A 22785-nucleotide genomic window follows, 5' to 3' on the forward strand; every position below is an offset into this window, starting at 1 on the left:
ATGAGGGGCATAGGCAGAGTGCATAGTCAGAGGCTTTTTCCCAGCGTAGAGGGGTCAATTACTAGGGGGCATAGGTTTAAGGTGAGAGGGGCAAGGTTTAGAGTAGATGTACGAGGCAAGTTTTTTACGCAGAGGGTAGTGGGTGCCTGGAACTCGCTACCGGAGGAGGTGGTGGAAGCAGGGACGATAGTGACATTTAAGGGGCATCTTGACAAATACATGAATAGGATGGGAATAGAGGGATACGGACCCAGGAAGTGTAGAAGATTGTAGTTTAGTCGGGCAGCATGGTCGGCACGGGCTTGGTGTGCCGAAGGGCCTGTTCCTGTGCTGTACATTTCTTTGTTCTTTGTTCTTTGACTTCATAGAATGTATCTCGGACAGTTTCTTAGAACAATACATTTGGAAACAACCAGAGATTAATTAACAACCTCATAGCAAAGGATCCTCATAGCAAAGGTAACGTGATTACAGCATGATGAATTTCACATTCAGTTTGAGTGTGAAAATCCTGGTCTAAAACTATTGCCTTAAATTTAAATAAAGCCAACTGCAAGGGTATGAAGACAGAATTGGCTATAGTGGACTGGGAAAATAGAGTAAGAAGTCTTGCAACACCAGGTTAAAGTCCAACAGGTTTGTTTGGATGTCACTAGCTTTCGGGGCGCTGTTCCTTCCTCAGGTGAATGAAGAGGTATGTTCCAGAAACAGATGTAGACAAATTCAAAGATGCCAAACAATGCTTGGAATGCGACCATTAGCAGGTGATTAAATCTTTACAGATCCAGAGATGGGGTAACCCCAGGTTAAAGAGGTGTGAATTGTATCAAGCCAGGACAGTTGGTAGGATTTCGCAGGCCAGATGGTGGGGGATGAATGTAATGCGATATGAAGCCCAGGTCCCGGTTGAGGCCGCACTCATGTGTGCGGAACTTGGCTATAAGTTTCTGCTCGGCGATTCTGCATTGTCGCGCGTCCTGAAGGCCGCCTTGGAGAACACTGACCCGGAGTTCAGAGGCTGAATGCCCTTGCTGCTGAAGTGTTCCCCGACTGGAAGGGAACATTCCTGCCTGGTGATTGTTGCGCGATGTCCGTTCATTTGTTGTCGCAGCGTCTGCATGGTCTCGCCAATGTACCACGCTTCAGGACATCCTTTCCTGCAGCATATGAGGTAGACAACGTTGGCCGAGTCACACGAGTATGTACCGCGTACCTGGTGGGTTGTGTTCTCACGTGTAATAGTGGTATCCATGTCGATGATCTGGCACGTCTTGCAGAGATTGCCAAGGCAGGGTTGTGTGGTGTCGTGGTCACTGTTCTGAAGACTGGGTAGTTTGCTGCAAACAATGGTTTGTTTGAGGTTGCGCGGTTGTTTGAAGGCAAGTAGTGGGGGTGTGGGGATGACCTTGGCAAGATGTTCATCGTCATCCATGACGTGTTGAAGGCTGTGAAGAAGATGACGTAGTTTCTCCGCTCCGGGGAAGTACTGGACGACGAAGGGTATTCTGTTGGTTGTGTCCCATGTTTGTCTTCTGAGGAGGTCGGTGCGGTTTTTCGCTGTGGCGCGTTGGAACTGTCGATCGATGAGTCGAGTGCCATATCCCGTTCGTGCGAGGGCATCTTTCAACGTCTGTAGATGTCTGTTACGCTCCTCCTCGTCTTGAGCAGATCCTGTATATACGGAGCGCTTGTCCATAGGGGATGGCTTCTTTAATGTGTTTAGGGTGGAAGCTGGAGAAGTGGAGCATCGTGAGGTTATCCGTGGGTTTGTGGTAAAGCGAAGTGCTGAGGTGACCGTCCATGATGGAGACGAGTGTGTCCAAGAATGCAACTGATTTTGGAGTAGTCCATGGTGAGTCTGATGGTTGGATGGAACTTATTAATGTCATCGTGTAGTCGTTTCAGTGATTCTTCGCCGTGGGTCCAAAGGAAAAAAATGTCATCGATGTATCTGGTGTATAACGTCGGTTGAAGGTCCTGTGCGGTGAGTAGGTCCTGTTCAAACTTGTGCATGAAGATGTTGGCGTATTGAGGTGCGAATTTGGTCCCCATGGCTGTTCCGTGCGTCTGGATGAAGAACTAGTTGTCGAAGGTGAAGACGTTGTGATCCAGAATGAAGCGGATGAGCTGCAGAATTGCGTCTGGATATTGGCAGTTGTCGGTGTTGAGTACTGAGGCTGTTGCAGCAATGCCGTCGTCATGGGGGATGCTGGTGTAGAGTGCCAAGAGGTTCATTGTGACGAGGAATTTTCCTGGTTCAACTGGTCCATGGGTGCTGAGTTTCTGTAGGAAATCCGTCGTGTCGCGACAGAAGCTGGGCGTACCTTGTACGATGGGTTTCAAGGTGCCCTCGATGTAGCCAGAGAGGTTCTCACACAAGGTCCCATTGCCTGAAACGATAGGGCGGCCTGGTGTGTTGGCCTTATGTATTTTCGGGAGGCAGTAGAGATCTCCAATGCGGGGAGTACGTGGGATGAGAGCACGTAGGGTGCTCTGAAGATCTGGATCCAAGGTCTTGATCAGTCTGTTAAGTTGGCGGATGTGTTCCTGGGTCGGATCTGCGGGTAGCTGTCTGTAGTGTTCTTTGCTGTTCAGTTGTCGGTATACTTCTTTGCAGTAGTCCGTTCTGTTCGGTATGACAGTGGCCCCTCCTTTGTCTGCTGGTTTGATGACTATGCCGCGGTTGGTCTTGAGAGCGCGGATGGCATTGCGTTGTGCTTGGGTGACGTTCGGGGCTGTCTTGTGAATGCGACTGATGAATCTGGCATTGACGCGACTCCTCACGGCTTGAGCATATATGTCGAGTCTAAGGCAGCGGCCTTCCGGAGGGGTCCAATTCGACTCTTTCCTCTTCGGTTGCCGCACCGCAGATCTCTCGGTCTGCTGTTCCGGTTCATTGATAGTCTGCTTGGGTTCGCTGTTGGCCTCTTGGGGTCTGTGGAAGAATTCCCGGAGCCTCATTCGCCTGATGAATTCCTCCGTGTCTGCTGCAAGACTGATGGGGTCCATTTTGGTGGTGGTGCAGAAATTGAGCCCTCTGCTGAGGACTTCAATTTCGTCTGGTTGAAAGGTGTAGTCTGACAAGTTGACAATAGATTTCCCTGTATTGTTTTCTACTGTGGCACCGGGAAAATAGAAGCAGGGGAAGCCATTTAAGATCATATTTAATAACCCTTGGGGTGGCATGTGGCGCAGTGGTTAGCACTGGGACTGTGGCGCTGAGGACCCGGGTTCGATTCCCGGCCCTGGGTCACTGTCCGAGTGGAATTTGCACATTTTCACAATGTCTGTGTGGGTTTCACCCCCACAAGCCAAAGATCTGCTGGTTAGGTGGATTGGCCATGCTAAATTGCCCCTTAAATTGGCTACTCGAAATTTATAAAAACCAAAATATTTGTTTACTCTCAAATAATATATATTCCACTGAGAAAGAAAGCTCCAACAAGAAGGACTTGCTGTCCATCGTTAATTGAGGAAGATGAGGATGTAGCAAAGTGAAAGAAAAGGTATACAATGCTCTGAAAATTAGTGGTCGGCCATACTATTGGGAGAAGTTTAGAAACCAGCAAAGGAAGAGTAAATAAAGAGGGAGCAATAAAACATGAGAATAAAGCAATGACTTGGATGAAGTGACCCGAGTGTACTGTAGTCAAATTTGCAGGTCATACAATGATAGATATGAAAGTAAGAGGTAAAGAATTGGATATTCTGGATTCTCCCTCATTACCTGAACAGGTGCCGGAGTGTGGCAACTAGGGGATTTTCACAATAACTTCATTGCAGTGTTAATGTAAGCCTACATGTGACACTATTGAAGATTATTATTACATACTCTTTGCATGTGAGACGAGTGAATGAAATGTTGCGTTAAATTCAGGATAGGTGGGGCGGCACAGTGACACAGTGGTTAGCACTGCTGTCTCATGGTGCTGAGGACCCGGGTTCGATCCCAGCCCAGGTCACTGTCCGTATGGAGTTTGCACATTCTCTCAGTGTCTGCATGGCTCTCGCCCCCACAACCAAAAGATGTGCAGGGTAGGTGGACTGGCCATGCGAAATTGACTTTAATTGAAAATATTTTTTTTAAAATTCAGGATAGGTGGGTCATATAATAAATAACTTTATAAACTGACAAAAAACCTGCTGCTGGAAATATTTAATTGCTCACTCACCGAGGGTAAGAAAACACTCAGCCCTTACACATAAACATACTGATCTCGGGCAGTAAAAGAAAACTTAAAAATTCTGTCCAAATTGTTTTAAATTGAGATGTCTCTGATTTAAGATGGAGACGAGAAGGAACTTATTCTCTCAGAAGATCTTTCATCTTTAGGATTCTCTATCCTAAACAATGCACATTTGTCATTGAATATATTAAAGACCACGTTTGACATTTTATTTCGCTGCAAAGGAATCAAGCATCATGGGGGCAGCAACAAAGTAGAGGTACGGTCACAATCAGATCAGCCATTATCCTATTGAATTATGGGCTGAGCTCAAGGGGCCTAATGGCCGACTCTTGTTCTTATTGTGTGTGTTTTGATGCTCGAATAATCTCATCCTCTTCCTCAAAATGATAATAGTTGCTTCAAAGGGAGAAGGTAAACAATCTTGCTACACAGGAATTGGTGACAAATCTGTGGTGGGGTCCAGAAAAGCAAGAGCTGGATTTTCAAATTGTAGTGCAAAACCTAATTTTGGTGTCTCATTTTGGCACAAACATATAAAATGCCAACAGATTATGAATCCTGCACTGCAGAAGAAGGCCGTTCGGCCCATCGAGCCTGCACCGACCTTCCGAAAGAGCACCCTACCTCTGCCCAATCCCCTGCCCTATCCTCTTAACCCTACCTAACCTTTGGACACGAAGGGGCAATTTAGGACTGCGGGAGGAAACCGGAGCACCTGGACCAAACCTAGAGACATGTGCAAAATGACGTATGTTTATAACAGAGAGAATAAGCAGGTTGGAGAATATGGTACGAGGTCCACCCCGAGAGGTGGGAAGCCCCTCGGGACTATAAAAATAGGGGCCAAGTTCAGATCGACCCTTCTCTTGCTGCTCGCAACCTTTGAGATCCTTCGATAAAGAACAAGTAAGTCTTACTCCAGCGATCGCTACCAGATAGGTGCTCCAGACTATCGACTCGCACCAGCCATTTTTGAATCCCGCAGGCCAGACCTAATTCGATAGACCATTCGTTTCCCTGACCTGGTGGGCCATCACCAAAGTTAAGTATTAGCCTTTAGTGGTAGGTAATAGTCTAGAAGTAGGATTATTGTGTAAGTATTTATTGCTGTATCTAATAAATGATCATTGATTTAACTTTTACGAAGCGGTGTGCTGCATTATTAATCATTACTTGGACTTGAACCACGTGGCGGTATCAGAAAGATACCTGGCGACTCGTGAGCAAAGGTGACAGAATTAGAGCTAATAAAACTAAGGCTAATAAGAGCAACAAACCTAAGGGGTAGAGTGAACAACAAGTAAGCTCTTTTTTTCTTTTTCTTGTTTTATCAAAAGGGGATGGCAGTGAAGGCAGTGCAATGATCCTCCTGCAGAATGTTTGAGGTGAGGGACGCCGTCAGTGTCCCTGCTGATTTCACCTGTGGGAAGTGCACCCATCTCCAGCTCCTCAGAAACCACATTAGGGAACTGGAGCTGGAGGAACTTCAGATCATTCGGGAGGTAGAGGTCGTCATAGATAGTAGCTTCAGGGATGTAGTTACTCCGAAGAATCAAGATAGATGAGTGATGGTGAGAGGGGCTGGGAGGAAGCAGTCAGTGCAGGGATCCTCTTGTGGTCGTTCTCCTCAGTAACAAGTATACTGCTTTGCATACTGTTGAGGGGGACAACCTACCAGGGATAAGCCATGGTGAGCGGGTCTCCAGCACTGAATCCGTCCCTGTGGCTCAGAAGGGAAGGAGGGAGAGCAGAAGAGAAATAGTTATTGGGGACTCAATAGTTAAGAGGGACAGATAGACGATTCTGTGTCAACGAAAGAGACTCACGGATGGTATGTTGCCTCCCGGGTGCCAGGGTCCGTTGTATCTCGGACCGTGTTTTCAGAATCCTTAAGGGGGAGAGGGAACAATCACAAGCAATGGTACACATCGGTACCAACGACAAAGGTAAGAGAAGGGACGGGGATTTAAAACATGGATTTCGGGAGCTAGGGTGGAAGCTGAGAGCCAGGACAAACCATGTTGTCATCTCTGGTTTGTTGCCGATGCCACGTGCTAGCGAGCTGAGGAACAGGGAGAGAGTGCAGATAAACATGTGGCTGCAGGGATGGTGTTGGAGGGAGGGTTTCAGTTACGTGGATAATTGGAGCACATTCTGGGGAAGGTGGGACCTGTACAGACAGGACGGTTTGCACCTGAACCAGAGGGGCACCAATATCCTGGGAGGGAAATTTGCTACGGCTCTTCGGGGGGGTTTAAACTAATTTGTCAGGGGGATGGGAAAACGAGCTGTAGTCCAGAAGCCAGTGTTTAGAGCAGTGAGGTACTGAGGAGGGTATCAAGGTCGCAGGAGTGTACCGGCAGACAGAAAGGTGCGTTGAAGTGTGTCTACTTCAATGCAAGGAGCATCCGGAATAAGGTAAGTGAATTTGGAGCGTGGATTGGTACTTGGGACTACGATGTTGTGGCCATTAGAGACATGGTTAAAACAGGGACAGGAATGGTTGTTGGATTTCCGGGGTATAGATGTTTCAGTAAGAGTAGGGAAGGTGGTAAAAGAGGTGGAGGAGTAGCATTGTTAATCAAGGATAGTTTAACGGCTGCAGAAAGGCAGTTCGAAGGGGATCTGCCTACTGAGGTAATATGGGCCGAAGTTAGAAATAATAAAGGAGCGGTCACGTTGTTAGGAGTTTTCTATAGGCCCCCAAATAGTAATAGAGATGTGGAGGAAGAAATTCCAAAACAGATTATGGATAGGTGTGGAGGTCTCAGGGTAGTTGTCATGGGTGACTTTAACTTTCCAAATATTGATTCGAACCTCTATAGGTCGAACAGTTCGGATGGGGCAGTTTTTGTACAGTGTGCGCAGGAGGGTTTCCTGACACAATATGTGGATAGGCCGACAAGACGGGGGGCCACATTGGATTTGGTACTGGGTAATGAACCGGGCCAAGTGTTAGATTTGTTTTTGGGAGAGCACTTTGGAGATAGTGACCACAATTCAGTGTCTTTCACTATTGCAATGGAGAGGGATAGGGCCATACGGCAGGGCAAGGTTTATAATTGGGGGAGGGGTAAGTATGATGCGATTAGGCAAGAATTAGGGAGCATAAGATGGGAACAGAAACTGTCAGGGAAAGGCACAAATGAAAAGTGGAGCTTGTTCAAGGAACAAATACTGTGTGTCCTTGATAGGTATATCCCTGTCAGTCAGGGAGGAAAGGGCCGTGTGAGGGAACCATGGTTCACAAAAGAGGTTGAATGTCTTGTCAAGAGGAAAAAGGAAGCGTTTGTAAGGATGAGAAAACAAGGTTCAGTTGGGTCGCTTGAGGGTTACAAGGTAACAAGGAATGAGCTAAAAAAATGGGCTTAGGAGAACTAGGAGGGGGCATGAGAAATCCTTGGCGGGTAGGATCAAGGAAAACCCCAAGGCTCTTTATTCTTATGTGAGAAATAAAAGAATGACCAAGGTGAGGTTAGGGCCGGTCAAGGACAGTAGTGGGAACTTGTGCATGGAGTCAGAAGAAATAGGAGATGCATTGAATGGATACTTTTCTTCAGTGTTCACAAAGGAGAGGGACCATGTTTTTGAGGATGTGCGTGTGATACAGGCAGGTAGGCTGGAGGAGGTAGATGTTCTGAGGAAGGCTGTATGACCAATTTTGAAAAACCTTAGGGTCGACAAGTCCCCTGGGCCAGATGGGATATATCCAAGGATTCTTTGGGAGGCAAGGGATGAGATTGCAGAGCCTTTGGCTTTGATCTTTGGGTCCTCACTGTCCACGGGGATAGTGCCAGAGGACTGGAGAGTGGCGAATGTTGTTCCACTGTTCAAGAAAGGGAATAGGAATGACCCTGGTAATTATAGGCCGGTTCGTCTTACTTCGGTGGTCGGTAAGCTAATGGAAAAGGTCCTGAAGGATAGCATTTATGACCATTTGGAAAAATGCAGCTTAATCCGGGATAGTCAACACGGATTCATGAAGGGTAAGTCTTGCCTCACAAATTTGATTGAATTCTTTGAGGGGGTAACTAAGTGTGTAGATGAAGGTAGAGCAGTTAATGTCGTATACATGGATTTTAGTAAGGCGTCTGATAAGGTTTCCCATGGTCGGCTTATGAAGAAAGTAAGGAGGTGTGGGATAGAGGGAAATTTGGCCAATTGAATAAGTAACTGGCTATCACATGGAAGACAGAGGGTGGTGGTGGATGGAAAACTTTCAGACTGGAGACCAGTTACCAGCGGTGTACCACAGGGATCAGTGCTGGGTCCTCTGCTATTTGTGATTTTTATTAATGACTTGGAGGAGGGGGCTGAAGGATGGGTCAGTAAATTTGCTGATGACACCAAGATTAGTGGAGTAGTGGATGAGGTGGAGGGCTGTTGTAGGCTGCAAAGGGACATTGATAGGATGCAGAGCTGGGCCGAAAAATGGCAGATGGAGGTTAACCCTGATTCATTTTGGTAGAAAAAATTTGAATGCGGATTACAGGGTCAACAGCAGAGTTCTGAGGAATGTGGAGGAACAGAGAGATCTTGGGGTTCATGTCCACAGATCTCTGAAGGTTGCCACTCAAGTGGATAGAGCCGTGAAGAAGGCTTATAGTGTATAAGCGTTTATTAACATGGGACTTGAGTTTAAGAGCCGCGGGGTTATGCTGCAACTATACATGACCCTGGTGAGACCACATTTGGAGTAGTGTGCGCAGTTCTGGTCATCTCATTATAGGAAAGATATGGAACCATTGGAAAGGGTGCAAAGGAGATTTACCAGGGTGCTGCCTGGTTTGCAGGATAGGTCTTATGAGGAAAGGTTGAGGGAGCTAGGGCTTTTCTCTTTGGAGCAGAGGAGGATGAGAGGTGACTTAATAGAGGTTTATAAGATGATGAGGGGGATAGATAGAGTGGACGTTCAGAGACTATTTCCTCGGGTGGATGTAGCTGTTACAAGGGGGCATAACTATAAGATTCAGGGTGGGGAATATATGAGGGATGTCTGAGGTAGGTTCTTTACTCAGAGAGTGGTTAGGGTGTGGAATGGACTGCCTGCTGTGATAGTGGAGTCGGACACTTTAGGAACTTGGATAGGCACATGGAGCACAGCAGAATGACAGGGAGTGGGATAGCTTGATCTTGGTTTCGGACAATGCTCCACACAACATCGAGGGCCGAAGGGCCTGTTCTGTGCTGTACTGTTCTATATGTCTATGTCTAACCTGTGTGCGATAAATGTCTCATTCATAATTTATGTTTTAGAGGTAATGCTGGGCTTTACAGATGGTCAGAACATCAAAGAAATATCAGTGCAGAAGGTTCACCATGTGCTCAATAGAGTGAGACAGAAGAGATGCACCCACAAAACGGCAGGTGGACCTACAATGTCTACAATGCTATCAGAAGTGCAGTCCAAATAGATGATTTGTTTTGGAAATTAGAGCTAAATTAGTTTAAAAGCATTCAGTGAACCTTGAAAGGCTATGTGATGGGTGGAGCTTAAGAAAGTCCTCTGGTTTCAATTTGTTTGGGTTTGTTCCAAGAGGGACTTCGTCGCAGTTTGGACCGAGTGTGGTTGGTGGCTCACAGAGGAGCCCTGGAAGCAGGCTCCAGGTAGTTATGGCTCAGAGAAGACCCAGGGAACTGAGCAGGTGGCAGGTGACTGGTTCTGTGCCAAGCAATTAGAGTTTAGAGAAGCCCGATAATCATACATAGCCTGGTGCAACTGAAGCCTGGAGTTCGGAGAAACGCAGGGGCAGTGCCACTTTTGTGCATCTAGTGGTCTGCAAAAGAGTTAGAATTGTGCTGGGAATTAGAGGCAGGAACACAACTTGGTGAATCTGTGCAATGCAGTCTCAAGAGGGGAGGTTGAACCATCAGGAGGGAAGCAGTCTTTGAAGCAGTTTAAGTCGGAACAGCTTTTGAGGGAATTCAGAAGCTTGGTCTTCTAAAGTGAAGAGTTGAAATCCCTCATGAGGGAGACAAAGTTTTAACAAGATTTGTTGATCATGGGTCACTAACATTTGAGTTGGTTGCTTAGAAATTAGTGTCTTGGCCGCATCTGCCATTTAATGTGCAGTGTGTTTGACCATAGTTTACCTATTAATTCATATTTACTTCATGTTAATTCTGAATGTTAGAGTAGAAGATAGGTATTGTAGATGGTTTAATTTTCTGACTTTGTAAAGTTTATTTATTTGTTTAAAACAGTAAAATCTTGGGGCTTTCTTCTCAGTGAACAACGGAGATTTCAAACTTTATCTACTTTAATCAAAATGTTACTGGGCCTGAACTGGATTTTAACACTTGCTATTCTTACCAACTCAAATTCTTCCTCACCCAGAGCTCCCAGCTGTGTTAACGTTAAGTATACCACAATCAAGTGCATCCTCACCAAAGATTAGATTAGGTCCTGACATCTATTATTATGAAGTGCCTCAAGAAGTTGGTCATGAGACACATCAACTCCAACCTTCTAGATTGAATTGATCCACTGCAATTCACCTACTGCCACAACCAGTCCATACAATGAGTCAGAGTACAGGAGGGAGATAGAGAACTTAGTGGCATGGTGTAATGACAACAATCTCTCCCTCAATGTCAGCAAAAACTTAGGAGCTGGTCATTGACTTCAGGAAGCGAAGTGTCATACACACCCCTGTCTGCATCAATGATGCCGAGGTGGAGATGGTGAACTGCTTCAAATTCCTTTTTTGTAAATGATTTCCAATTATGGGGCAATTTAGCATGACCAATCCACCTAACCTGCACATCTTTGGGTTGTGGGGTGAGACACATGCAGGCATGAGGAGAATGTGCAAATCTTTGCATTCTGACAAGTGGAAGGGAGATTTAATTGAAGTGCTTAAAATGTCATGAGGGGCTGGAACCTGAACCGTGAGAAAATGGGACATCAAAAGGCTATAAAATTGTGAAATGTGCTTCTGAAGGATGAATAATAATAATAATCTTTATTGTCACAAGTAGGCTTACATTAACACTGCGATGAAGTTACTGTGAAAAGCCCCTAGTCGCCACATTCCAACACCTGTTCGGGTACACGGAGCAAGAATTCAGAATGTCCAAATTACCTGATGCACGTCTTTCAGGACTTGTGGGAGGAAACCGTAGCACACGGAGGAAACCCACGCAGACATGGGGAGAACATACAGACTCCGCACAGACAGTGACCCAAGCCAGGAATTGAACCGGGACTGTTGTCTAATTTGCTGACCACACAAAGGTATGCCAGGACAGTAAATTGTGAAGAGGACGCAAGGAGGCTTACAAAGGGACATAACAAGTTATGAGAATTCTTTTAAAACTCTGGCAAATGGAGTAGTATAATATAGGAAAATGTGAAATTGTCCATTTTGGCAGGTTAAAGAAAAAAGCTCATTATCTAAATGTTAGAGGTTGCACAGTTCTGACATGCAGAGGGGTCTGGGTGTCTTAGTGCATAAGTTACAAGAGGCTAGCCTAATGGACATGTCATTGGGAAAGCTAATAGAATTTATTGAGAGGGGAATTGATTACAAAAGTAAGGAGATTATGCTTCCGTAGTACAAGCCATTGGTGAGACCACATCTGAAGTATTTTTCACTGTGTTGGTCTCTTCATCTTAAGGAAACAGTTCAGAGAAGGTTTACTAAACTAATACCAGGAATGGTTTGGGAGTCTTATGAGGAAAGGTTGGAGATATTAGGTTTGCAGCTACAAGAGTTTACAAGAGTACGGGGTGACTTGATCGAAACTTTTAAGGTCCTGGGGGGTTATTGACAGAATGAATGTGGAAAGGATGTTTCCTCTTGTCAGAGAATCTAAACTAGGGGTCATTGTTTAAAAATAAGGGGTCAGGCAGTACGGTGGCACAATGGTTAGCACTGCTCCCTCACTGCACCAAGGTCCCTGGTTCGATCCCGGCTCTGGGTCACTGTTCATGTGGAGTTTGCACATTCTCCCCAGTGTTTGCATGGGTTTCACCTCCACAACCTAAAAATGTGCAGGGTAGGTGGATTGGCCATGCTAAATTGCCCCTTAATTGGAAAAAATGAATTGGGTACTCTAAATTAAAATAAATAAATAAGAGGTCGCTCCTTTAAGACGAAGATGAGGAGAAATGTTTTCTCTGAGAGGGTCATCTCAAAAGGCAGTGGAAGCAGAATCTTTGAATATTTTTAAGGCAGAGTAAGACAGATTCTCGGTTAATAGGGGGCTGATAGGGTTTGGGGGAGGTAGGAATGTGGGGTTGAGATTACAATCAGAACAGCCATCATTGTACTGAATGGTGGAGTAGGCTTGACGGGTTGAGTGGCCTAATCCTAATTTGTAGATTCATAGAATGGGTCAGTTGGAGAGAAAATAAGAACAATGGAGAAGTTCTCAGGATGTTGGAGGAGGAAAGATTGTTAGTGAACATCAAGAAAAGGTACCAAGGTTGGATTGGCCACATCTTAAGGCATGAGAACCTGCTAAAGGAGGTGTTTGGAGGAAGATAAGTGGGGTGTTGACCATGAGGAGGAAACAGAATGATGTTAAACAACTTAAATTGAAAATGGGAGGCTCCTTTGAACAACTGAAATGGAAAGCGCTAAACCGCGAGGTATGGAGAAAGTAGCACAAGACCTGCCCTCAGAAAGATCACTGTTAAACGTTTAAGATCACTGCTAAACGTTTAAAATGATGAAGTGACTACACTGTGTCTATGTAGAAAGACTATTTAAACAAGCTAGGTTAGGGAGCAAAAGTGATCAGGTACATAAGCTTGTAAGAACTAGGATAGATGTCAGCAAGTACGTTTTTTCCTACATAAGGGGTTATTGAAACTGGGAACAAATCACTAACTTGTGTGCGGAGTGCAGATGCAGTGCAAAAATTCAAAAATCAGCTTGATGAGTTCATTTCTATAGCCAATGTTATTGCAAATAAAAGTTATTGGGGGATAGTGCATGCCTATCTCTGGATCACTGTATTCTCCTAGAACTTTTAAGTTCAAGTTTCAAACCAATTTACACGATTACCCGATGACCCCTCCCTCCCCTCCTCCATGTTCTGTCTTGCCCTTGCAAAACACCATGGGTCATTTTCTACGCTAAAGACGTTAGATAAATCAGACTTCCTATTATAGTATAACATTTTATTGAATTGGGAGAACTCAGTGCTTGCAATCAGTTGCCCTCAGTCATGTGAAAGTTTGTTAAAATCTATAATAAGTCCCATCCTACCACCACAGTAATTTAGAAAGGATGGGGAACTATAAGGCATAGGAGCAGAAGTAGGCCATTTGACCCACCAAGTCTGCACCACTAGTCAATGAGATCATGACTGATCTGATATAATCCTCAACTTCACTTTCCTGCCTTATCCTCATAACCCTTGATTCCCTTACTGGTTAAAAATCTCAGCCTTGAAGATAGCAGGGTTGAGTTTAAACAGGTGGCAGGATTATCATGCAGATGTTTATGCAGGTGGATTGGTAATGCTAAATTGCCCCTTAATTGGACAAAATGAATTGGGCACTCTAAATTTTTTTTAAAAGATTACTTTCTTTCAAATTAAAATAGGAACTGTATGTTTACAGGAGCAGTAAAAATCAGAGAGCAGTCCTCAAAGGTTCCTGGCTACTACCTGAGTGACGCAGAGGTGTCTTTAGATACCATTCTTAAGTAATCTTTGAAAATTACACACATCACGTAGAGTTGTTAGTTAAATATTCAACAAAACACAGAAATTTACTTACCCTTGCTTCTTCACATATTCCTCTTTTGAAATATTCTCTATGCAAGTGCTGGAGCACAGTTTCCGGAAGCAGCACACATTCATGTACATCAGCTACAATCTACCCTTCATAAGAATCTGTACCTGACCTTGGGTACGTTATAACGTAAAATCATAGCAAATCCCAATCCAAATATCAACTGGCACCCACATGCACAATTCTAAAAGAGTAGTTAAGAGCAACCAGGAGGACACACGCTGTTCACTTTTTCTCCTTCCTATTCAAGAAGAAGCCCACTGTGTTCGACATCATCCCAGTACTCCCTCGCTAAGACTGGATACGTATAAATAACATATTAAACCTGTATTTTCCAGAATTGTGTAACTATTAAATCCCATGATTCACTTACCACCAAGCTTTCAAAAATGCTTTTGAGAAAAAAAATGGCAGATATATTTTTGAAAAGGTTGACCACTCGAAAAAGCCAGTCCTACTCAAACGGAACAAACTGTTTTACCCCTAACTGGACTGAGCAGACAGATCACAAAGACCAAGTAAAAAGCAGCAAGGCAAATAATAACATAACAGAGTTGGGGTAGAGTTCCAACTGAGCAAGGTACTGAAAACAAAATCACGAGCAAGAACATTGTTTACATGACAATATTCTATAGTTATTTGATCACAGTTTAAATGTACCATCACCACTATACTTGACTCTATCTCCCTGCATGGATCCCTCGCTCCATCTCCCTGCATGAATCCCTCGCTCCATTTTCCAAGTTGACCATTTAAAAGAAAAATACAGAACACATACCTCATATACAGTACTCCATTCTGGTCAACTTGCCGCTGCCATCCTATAGGAACTTGGATTGCTGGTCCCCCGCCATCTTTTTCACCATCATTCTCACTTCCTCCATTCATTTTTACGTTTCTGCTTGTGACACTCAAAGATATCAGAAGTCAGATGATATCTTCGGATTTCATGTCATCATGGCCTCTGAAACGTGACCAGATGGTACAGTGCTTGTCCACTGTACAAAGTATTCAGGCAGAGTTCCAGCTCAATGAGGAATCATCTCTTCAAAAGCTACCATTTTATACAAAGTCACTGCCTCATAATAAGCCACATTCATTTAGTGTTGTGGGATGACTCAGAGTGTTTGGAGCTGGAGAGTAGTGCTACATGGAGAGAACCAGCTGCCTTCTAATCAGGATGCACATGATTCACAAAAACCTTTATTCAGTTCTAGGTTTTAAGCAGGATAATGTATGTTTTGACATACAGCAGTTTTTTCAGCCTTACTGATTCCTGCAGACTAGTTTTCACTTTTCAGGTCAGGGCAATCTTCCCATAATTGAACCCATAGCAGACCACATCCGTGGACGTATATTTTCCAGGCACGTCCAAAATACAGATGGTCTCACGCTCAACAAAACAGCCTCTTGATTTTGCTTCTCACCACTTCCATAGTTTTGAATGATTCAGCCTTCGTAAAAAATTCTGTAAATATACAAGAGTTTAGTTCATATTAATACTCCATGAAAAATTAACAATGAGCTTATCAAGAAAATGGCAATAGAGATGTACTATAAGATACTTGCATTTACTGTATTATAAACTGATATCAAGCCATGAATTCAAATGAAGCATTGCGTCGACCCAATGCATTATTTAAGACACCAACTTTAACCGTTTAGAAAACATTTGAATTACAATGAAAACTAGCTTTTCTTCTTGCTTTCAATAAACTTCAAAAGGAGGGAGATATTTTCATTAAAAAAATATACTGGTGTCAACAATAACTAACTTAAATCAGTATTTAAATTTCTCCATTTTTATACTCTAAGCCCCATTATTCCATATAAAACAGTATCAGAAGCTAGCTCAGAAACTGCACGGCATTAAGTGCTCTGATTCTTCTTTTTGAAAAAGTTCTTCATTCTCACTTGAGTTTTGTTTGGGATTCAATCATGTTAATATTCCTATAATGCTTTATTCATTCAGCTGATTTCACTGATGGATCAAAACACTCTTTCAATGCTATACAATAAATGCAAACCTCACAATATCTTCAAAGATCTACAGGTTAAGACTGACATAGAATTATTTTAAGGCAATTCAGTTTAAAAAAACTAAATGTAAATAGTTGTAGTTGTGAAATTACATACTTATTCAGCTAATTAACCAAAATAAAAACCCCCACAGCATATTAAGGGCCTTCGCCTTCAAATGCAGTGGTAACACAGAAAGTTCTGGGTTCCAACTCTCGTCCTGGGCACGAGGTTGATACTTAAATGTAAGGCAGAGAGATATGTCGCAATGTTAGAGATGCGGTCTTTTAGAAATGTTAAATCTCATGTTTACCCATTCAGGCAGATACAAACAGCTGCTTCGCACTGTTCATATGATATTTATTGACCAACTCTCCTCCCTCAACCAAAATGACTGAGTTGTTGTTGAGCACACACTGACTGCCATGTTGGCTTCCATAAATAACAGAAGACTGCACATCAAAGGAAACATTTACGTAAGAAAGAAAGCAAAGACAAACACAGGTGAGACAGAGAATTTGCATGCTAAGAAATAATACAGATTTGTGGGCTGCACGCGGCACAGTGGTTAGCACTGCTGCCTACGGCGCCGAGGACTCGGATTCGAAACCCGGCCATGGGTCACTGTCCGTGTGGAGTTTGCACATTCTCCCAGTGTCTGTGTGGGTTTCACCCCCACAACCCATAAATGTGTAGGTTAGGTGGATTGCCCCTTAATTGGAAATCAAAATAATTGGGTACTCTAAATTTATAAAAAAAAGGAGTAATAGATTGTCAATGAATAATTAGAAAGAAGCCATGTTGACAAGGCACACCTGTCAGTTAGGTTTTAAAATTAGGACCACTAAATGTGCATCCCTTTATCACTGACATCCCAAGAGAGAGAAAAGGACCTTTCGCAAAGTTTGGCTTAATTAATACAGATAAAAGCAAAGCAAACAAAAAAAAAATTAAAAGAAATAAGTTCCATCAAACATTTCTTCCAACGAAATTTATTTCGGATAGCATACCAAAAGATGTCAACTGCAAAGTCCTGCAATTCGAAAATAAATATTTTACTTGTGATACGCCACAATAAATATGAAGCGGCAGGACACGTTTCTTCTAAAATAGTATTTGAGCTCAATACTACTATTTGGAATCTAAATATTTTGCAAAACAAATTACTTCAAAAATGTGCTGAAAATGTCATTGTCTCTCCTTTTTTTCATTCTTTTGTGGGATGTAAGAGACCAGCTACCAAGCCCAACATGTTGCCCAGCCTCAACGGCCCGAGAGAAGGTGGTGGGGAGCCTTCTTTTTTAGCCACTGCAGCCCATCTGATGTAGACATACTCACAGTGCTGTTAGTTTGTGTTCCAGGATTTTGACCCCGGAACAGTGGAGGAACGACATTATAGTTCCAAGATAGGATGGTGAGAGGTCTGGAAAGGAATTTGCAGGTGGTGGTGTTCCTATGCATCTGCTGCCCTGGTCCTTCTAGTTGGTAGAGGTCATGGCGTTTGAAGGTGCTGTCGAAGGAGCGAATTGCTGCAATGCATCTTGTGGATGGTATTCACTGCTGTACTGTGCATTGGTGGTGAAGGGAGCGAACGTTGAAGATGATAGATGGGACGCCAATTTTGGATAGTTTTGGATAAGGGGTAGTCATTGATGAAAGAGCTGAAGATGGTTTGGCCGAGGACCTTGAGAAACTCCTGCACCAACGGTCTGAGGCGGAGATGGTTATCCTCCAAACAACCATCTTCCTATGTGCTGGGAGTAATCCCAACAAGAGGATAGTTTTCCCTCAATTCCCATCAACTTCAATTTTTGCTAGGACTGTGCCAAATACTGCCTTGGTGTCAAGAGCATTCATTCTCACCTCATGAGTTCAGCTCTTTTTTCCCTGTTTGGACCAAGGTTGTAATAAGGTCAGGAACAGAGTAGCCCTGCTGGAACTCAAACTGAGCATTGTGGACAGGTTATTGCTGGGCTTTGTGGCACTGTTGACAACACCTTCCATCACTTTGCTGACGATCGAGTATACTGCTGAGGTGGTAATTGGCTGGATTGGATTGTCTTGCTTTTTGTGGATACAACATTCCTGGGCAATTTTCCACATTGATCAGTAAATGCCAGTATTCTAGCTTGACTGGATCAATTTGGCTAGTGGCATAAGTGTTACGGCCAGGATGTTGTTAGGGCTCACAGCCTGAGCTGTATCCTTCAGTCATTTCTTGATGTCATTTGAATTGGCTGAAGACTGCTGTCTGTGGTGCCTAGGACCTTAGCAGGAGGCTGAGATGGATCGTCCATTCGCACCACTAGCTGAAACTGGTTTCAATTGCTTCAGCTTTGTCTTTTGCTGGCTTATCCCATCATTGAGGGTGGAGATCTTTGTGGAGGAGCCTCTTCCAGTTAGTTGTTTAAGTAACCACCGCCATTCATGGCTGGATTTAGCAAAACTGCAGAGTTTTAATCTGATCCGTTGGTTGTGCGATGGCATGGCATTTGGTCTGTGCTGTAACTTCACCATATTGCAAGCTTGTTTTTAACGTATGGCTGGTGCTGCTGTTGGCGTGCTCTCCTCTTCTCCTCTGAACTAGAATTGATCTCTTGGATTGATGATAATGGTACAAAAAGGGGGATAAGCTGGGGAGGTAGTGGCGTTTTGGTATTGTCACTGGACTAGAAATCCAGAGACCTAGGGTAATGCTATGGGGGCCCGGGTTCAAATCCCACCATGGCAGGTGGTGAAATTTGAATTCAATTTTAAAAAATCTGGAATTAAAATTCTAATGATGAGCATGAAACCATTGTTGATTGGCATAAAAACCCATCTGGTTCACTAATATCCTTTAGGGAAAGGAAATCTGCCATCTTTACCTGGTGTGGCCTGCATGTGACTCCAGATCCACAGCAATGTGATTGACTCTTCATTGCCCTCAATATGAGGGCAGCACAGTGGCACATTGGTTAGCACTGCTGCCTCACAGCGCCAAAGTCACAGGTTCGATCCCGGCTCTGGGTCACTGTCCGTGTGGAGTTTGCACATTCTCCCAGTGTTTGCTTGAATTCCGCCTCCACAACCCGAAGATGTGCAGGGTAGGTGGATTGGCCACGCTAAATTGTCCCTTAATTAGAAAAAATGAATTGAGTACTCTAAATTTATTTTTAAAAATTGCCCTCAATATGGGCAATCAGTGCTGGCCCAGCCAGTGACATACACATTCCATGACCATACAAAAAAACATGTGGCTACAAATGTGATTTTCTTTCATTCATTCAACGGATGTGGGCTTTGTTGGCTAGGATAGCATTCATTGCCCATCCCTAATTGCTCGAGGAGGTGATGAGCTGGCCTCTTGAACTGCTGCAGTCCATGGTGCAATTGTTGATCACTGATTTTACAACATCTGATAGATGGGGGTAAAGATGCAAACCCGAGTTCGAAAATTGATTTTCTGTCTTTATTGAAACTTTAAACATACATGCTGCATCTCTGTCTAATATATAAACATTTTATCATGCAGACATCTCACTTTTATTTTGCGATTTTTAAATTATTTTGCAAACTAGTTAATGGTATTTTCCCTGGTGCCTTGCTGAAGTTTTCATCTGGTTTTATATAACAATAATAATAATGATCTTTTATTGTCATAAGTATGAAGCTACTGTGAAAAGCCCCTAGGTGTCTGTTCGGGTAAGCTAGTACGGGAATTGAACCCGTGCTGCTGGCCTTGTTCTGCATCAGAAACCAGCTGTCTAGCCCACTGAGCTAAACCAGCCCAATATGGTGGATGAACATTACCAGATCTGGTTGTTAACCAAGTAGTTACCACATTCACTATTCCCAAATTTAGTTCACTTACATTTTCTGAGCAAGAGTCCTCAGTGATGTCACTGGCACTAGTTTGCAAAACAAAAATCAACAGAAAGCAGTGCACATTTATGTTAAAATTATTTTTAAGACAAGAGTATCTCTAGTGGGAAGACTCCGTTTGATTTTGTTAGGTGTGCTCAAACGCAAATATTCAATTTAAGAACATATCTTTCCGCATGTATTGTTCTCAATCCTCATAACATCAAATGCCAAAAAGATGGCCAAGCTTAATAGCAGCTACTAACTTAAAACAATACAGGTCCAAATCACTGCTTCAATTTGATAAAATAAACATATACAATCACAGGTTTCTTTTTGTTATTTCTGGCAAAGGTTAGAATTTTTGAGAAGGTGATAGAAAGAAGACAAAACAAATTAACTCAGCTTATTCAGTCGTGAGATTCAACTTGCGGATCCTGTGAGCTATTCTCTTGTCCCCATTGGTTTGTTTATCGTTATTTCATTCTCAAGAATATAAAATTTCTTTTGATCTGAAGAACAGACTATGCTTTTCCACTTTGACAGTATGGAAGTACTTTTTTTAAAACATAAAAGTATTAAGTTACATGAACATAAATTGTACGATATACCAATACTATGCTTCACTTGTTAGATTTCTGTAAATATAGGGGAGGTTTTACAGATGTTATAGAAAACTAATACATTGCCTTGCTGTTGTGCTCTTCACTGCAGCAAGAAAATACTTTAAAAAAAAAGAGGACAAAACGGTGGTTGTTAAGCAAAAATGAAAATTAGTAGAGTTGGGTAAAGGGGTTGGAAGAAAGGTCAAAGGCATATTCAAGCGAGAAGAGTTCGGAGTTATGTCTGCAATTGCAGGAAAGGAGCTAGGAATGTCAGGGAGATCTCGGCTGTGCATTTCACAAAGTAGGAGAATAATATTAACATAGAACATACAGTGCGGAAGGAGGCCATTAGGCCCATCGGATCTGCACCGACCCACTTAAGCCCTCACTTCCACCCTATCCCCGGAACCCAATAACCCCCTTTTTTTTTTTAGACACTAAGGGCAATTCAGCATGGCCAATCCACCTAACTTGCACGTCTTTGGACTATGGGAGGAAACCGGAGCACCCGGAGGAAACCCACGCAGATACGGGGAGAACGTGCAGACTCTACACAGACAGCGTCTCAGTGGGGAATGGAACCTGGGACCCTGCACTGTGAACTAGCCACTTGTGCTACCGTGCTGCCCAATATGATGTACTTTGGCTTAAGATAATAAAATAGGCACATGCATATCCAACACCAAGCTACATCCCGAACAAAAAAAATATTTAATTTAGTCCCTGCAAAAACAAGCTAATCGATGAACTATTCAATTTCTAATCAGAGCCTTTGTGCCCTTAAGGATGTGAAATCACCATATTCTAATATTTACTTTGAGGTTACAGAGGGTTTGAAGTCAGATTCAAATTAAGAATCAGAGTAAGGAATAAAAGTAAAAATAAATCTCAGTTATAACAGCACTAAGAAAACGCAGAAAAAGGTGACAGACCTGCACAAGGAAAGCAATATTTTTTTTACAGATGCACCACAGAAAGCATCCTATCTGGCTGCATCTCAGCCTCGTACGGCAACCGCTCGGCCTAAGACCATAAGATATAGGAGCGGAGGTAAGGCCATTCGGCCCATCGAGTCCACTCCACCATTCAATCATGGCTGATTTCAACTCCATTTACCCGCTCTCTCTCCATCGCCCTTAATTCCTCGAGAAATCAAGAATTTATCAACTTCTGTCTTAAAGACACTCAACGTCCCGGCCTCCACCGCCCTCTGTGGCAATGAATTCCACAGACCCACCACTCTCTGGCTGAAGAAATTTCTCCTCATCTCTGTTCTAAAGTGACTCCCTTTTATTCTAAGGCTGTGCCCCCGGGTCCTAGTCTCCCCTGTTAATGGAAACAACTTCCCTACATCCACCCTATCTAAGCCATTCATTATCTTGTAAGTTTCTATTAGATCTCCCCTCAACCTCCTAAACTCCAATGAATATAATCCCAGGATCATCAGACGTTCATCGTATGTTAGGCGTACCATTCCTGGGATCATCCGTGTGAATCTCCGCTGGACCCGCTCCAGTGCCAGTATGTCCTTCCTGAGGTGTGGGGCCCAAAATGGCGCACAGTATTCTAAATGGGGCCTAACTAATGCTTTATAAAGCTTCAGAAGTACATCCCTGCTTTTATATTCCAAGCCTCTTGAGATAAATGACAACATTGGATTTGCTTCCTTAATTACGGACTCAACCTGCAAGTTTACCTTTAGAGAATCCTGGACTAGGACTCCCAAGTCCCTTTGCACTTCAGCATTATGAATTTTGTCACCGTTTAGAAAATAGTCCATGCCTCTATTCTTTTTTCCAAAGTGCAAGACCTTGCACTTGCCCACGTTGAATTTCATCAGCCATTTCTTGGACCACTCTCCTAAACTGTCTAAATCTTTCTGCAGCCTCCCCACCTCCTCCATACTACCTGCCCCTCCACCTATCTTTGTATCATCGGCAAACTTAGCCAGAATGCCCCCAGTCCCGTCATCTAGATCGTTAATATATAAAGAGAACAGCTGTGGCCCCAACACTGAACCCTGCGGGACACCACTCGTCACCGGTTGCCATTCGGAAAAAGAACCTTTTATCCCAACTCTCTGCCTTCTGCCTGACAGCCAATCGTCAATCCATGTTAGTACCTTGCCTCGAATTCCATGGGCCCTTATTTTACTCAGCAGTCTCCCATGAGGCACCGTATCAAAGGCCTTTTGGAAGTCAAGATAGATAACATCCATTGGCTCTCCTTGGTCTAACCTATTTGTTATCTCTTCAAAGAACTCGAACAGATTTGTCAGGCACGACCTCCCCTTATCCCCTTACTAAATCCATGCTGACTTGTCCTAATCCCGACCCTGCACTTCCAAGAATTTAGAAACCTCATCCTTAACGATGGATTC

The 22785-nt window shown here is 43.6% G+C and overlaps 1 protein-coding gene across 4 annotated transcripts in view; it reads right to left on the reverse strand.

Moving 5' to 3' along the window:
* Window positions 1-22785, reverse strand: part of mbd5 (methyl-CpG binding domain protein 5) — a 433408-nt gene that overhangs the window by 225738 nt on the left and 184885 nt on the right. For all 4 annotated transcript variants that reach the window (XM_072471349.1, XM_072471331.1, XM_072471358.1 and 1 more), the window contains exon 2: window positions 14717-15406. In XM_072471349.1, the coding sequence (XP_072327450.1) occupies window positions 14717-14826 (110 nt within the window). In that variant the 5' untranslated portion in view covers window positions 14827-15406. The remainder of the gene's footprint in view (window positions 1-14716; window positions 15407-22785) is intronic.

This window comes from Scyliorhinus torazame, chromosome 2, assembly GCF_047496885.1.
Source record: "Scyliorhinus torazame isolate Kashiwa2021f chromosome 2, sScyTor2.1, whole genome shotgun sequence".
NCBI lineage: Eukaryota > Metazoa > Chordata > Chondrichthyes > Carcharhiniformes > Scyliorhinidae > Scyliorhinus > Scyliorhinus torazame.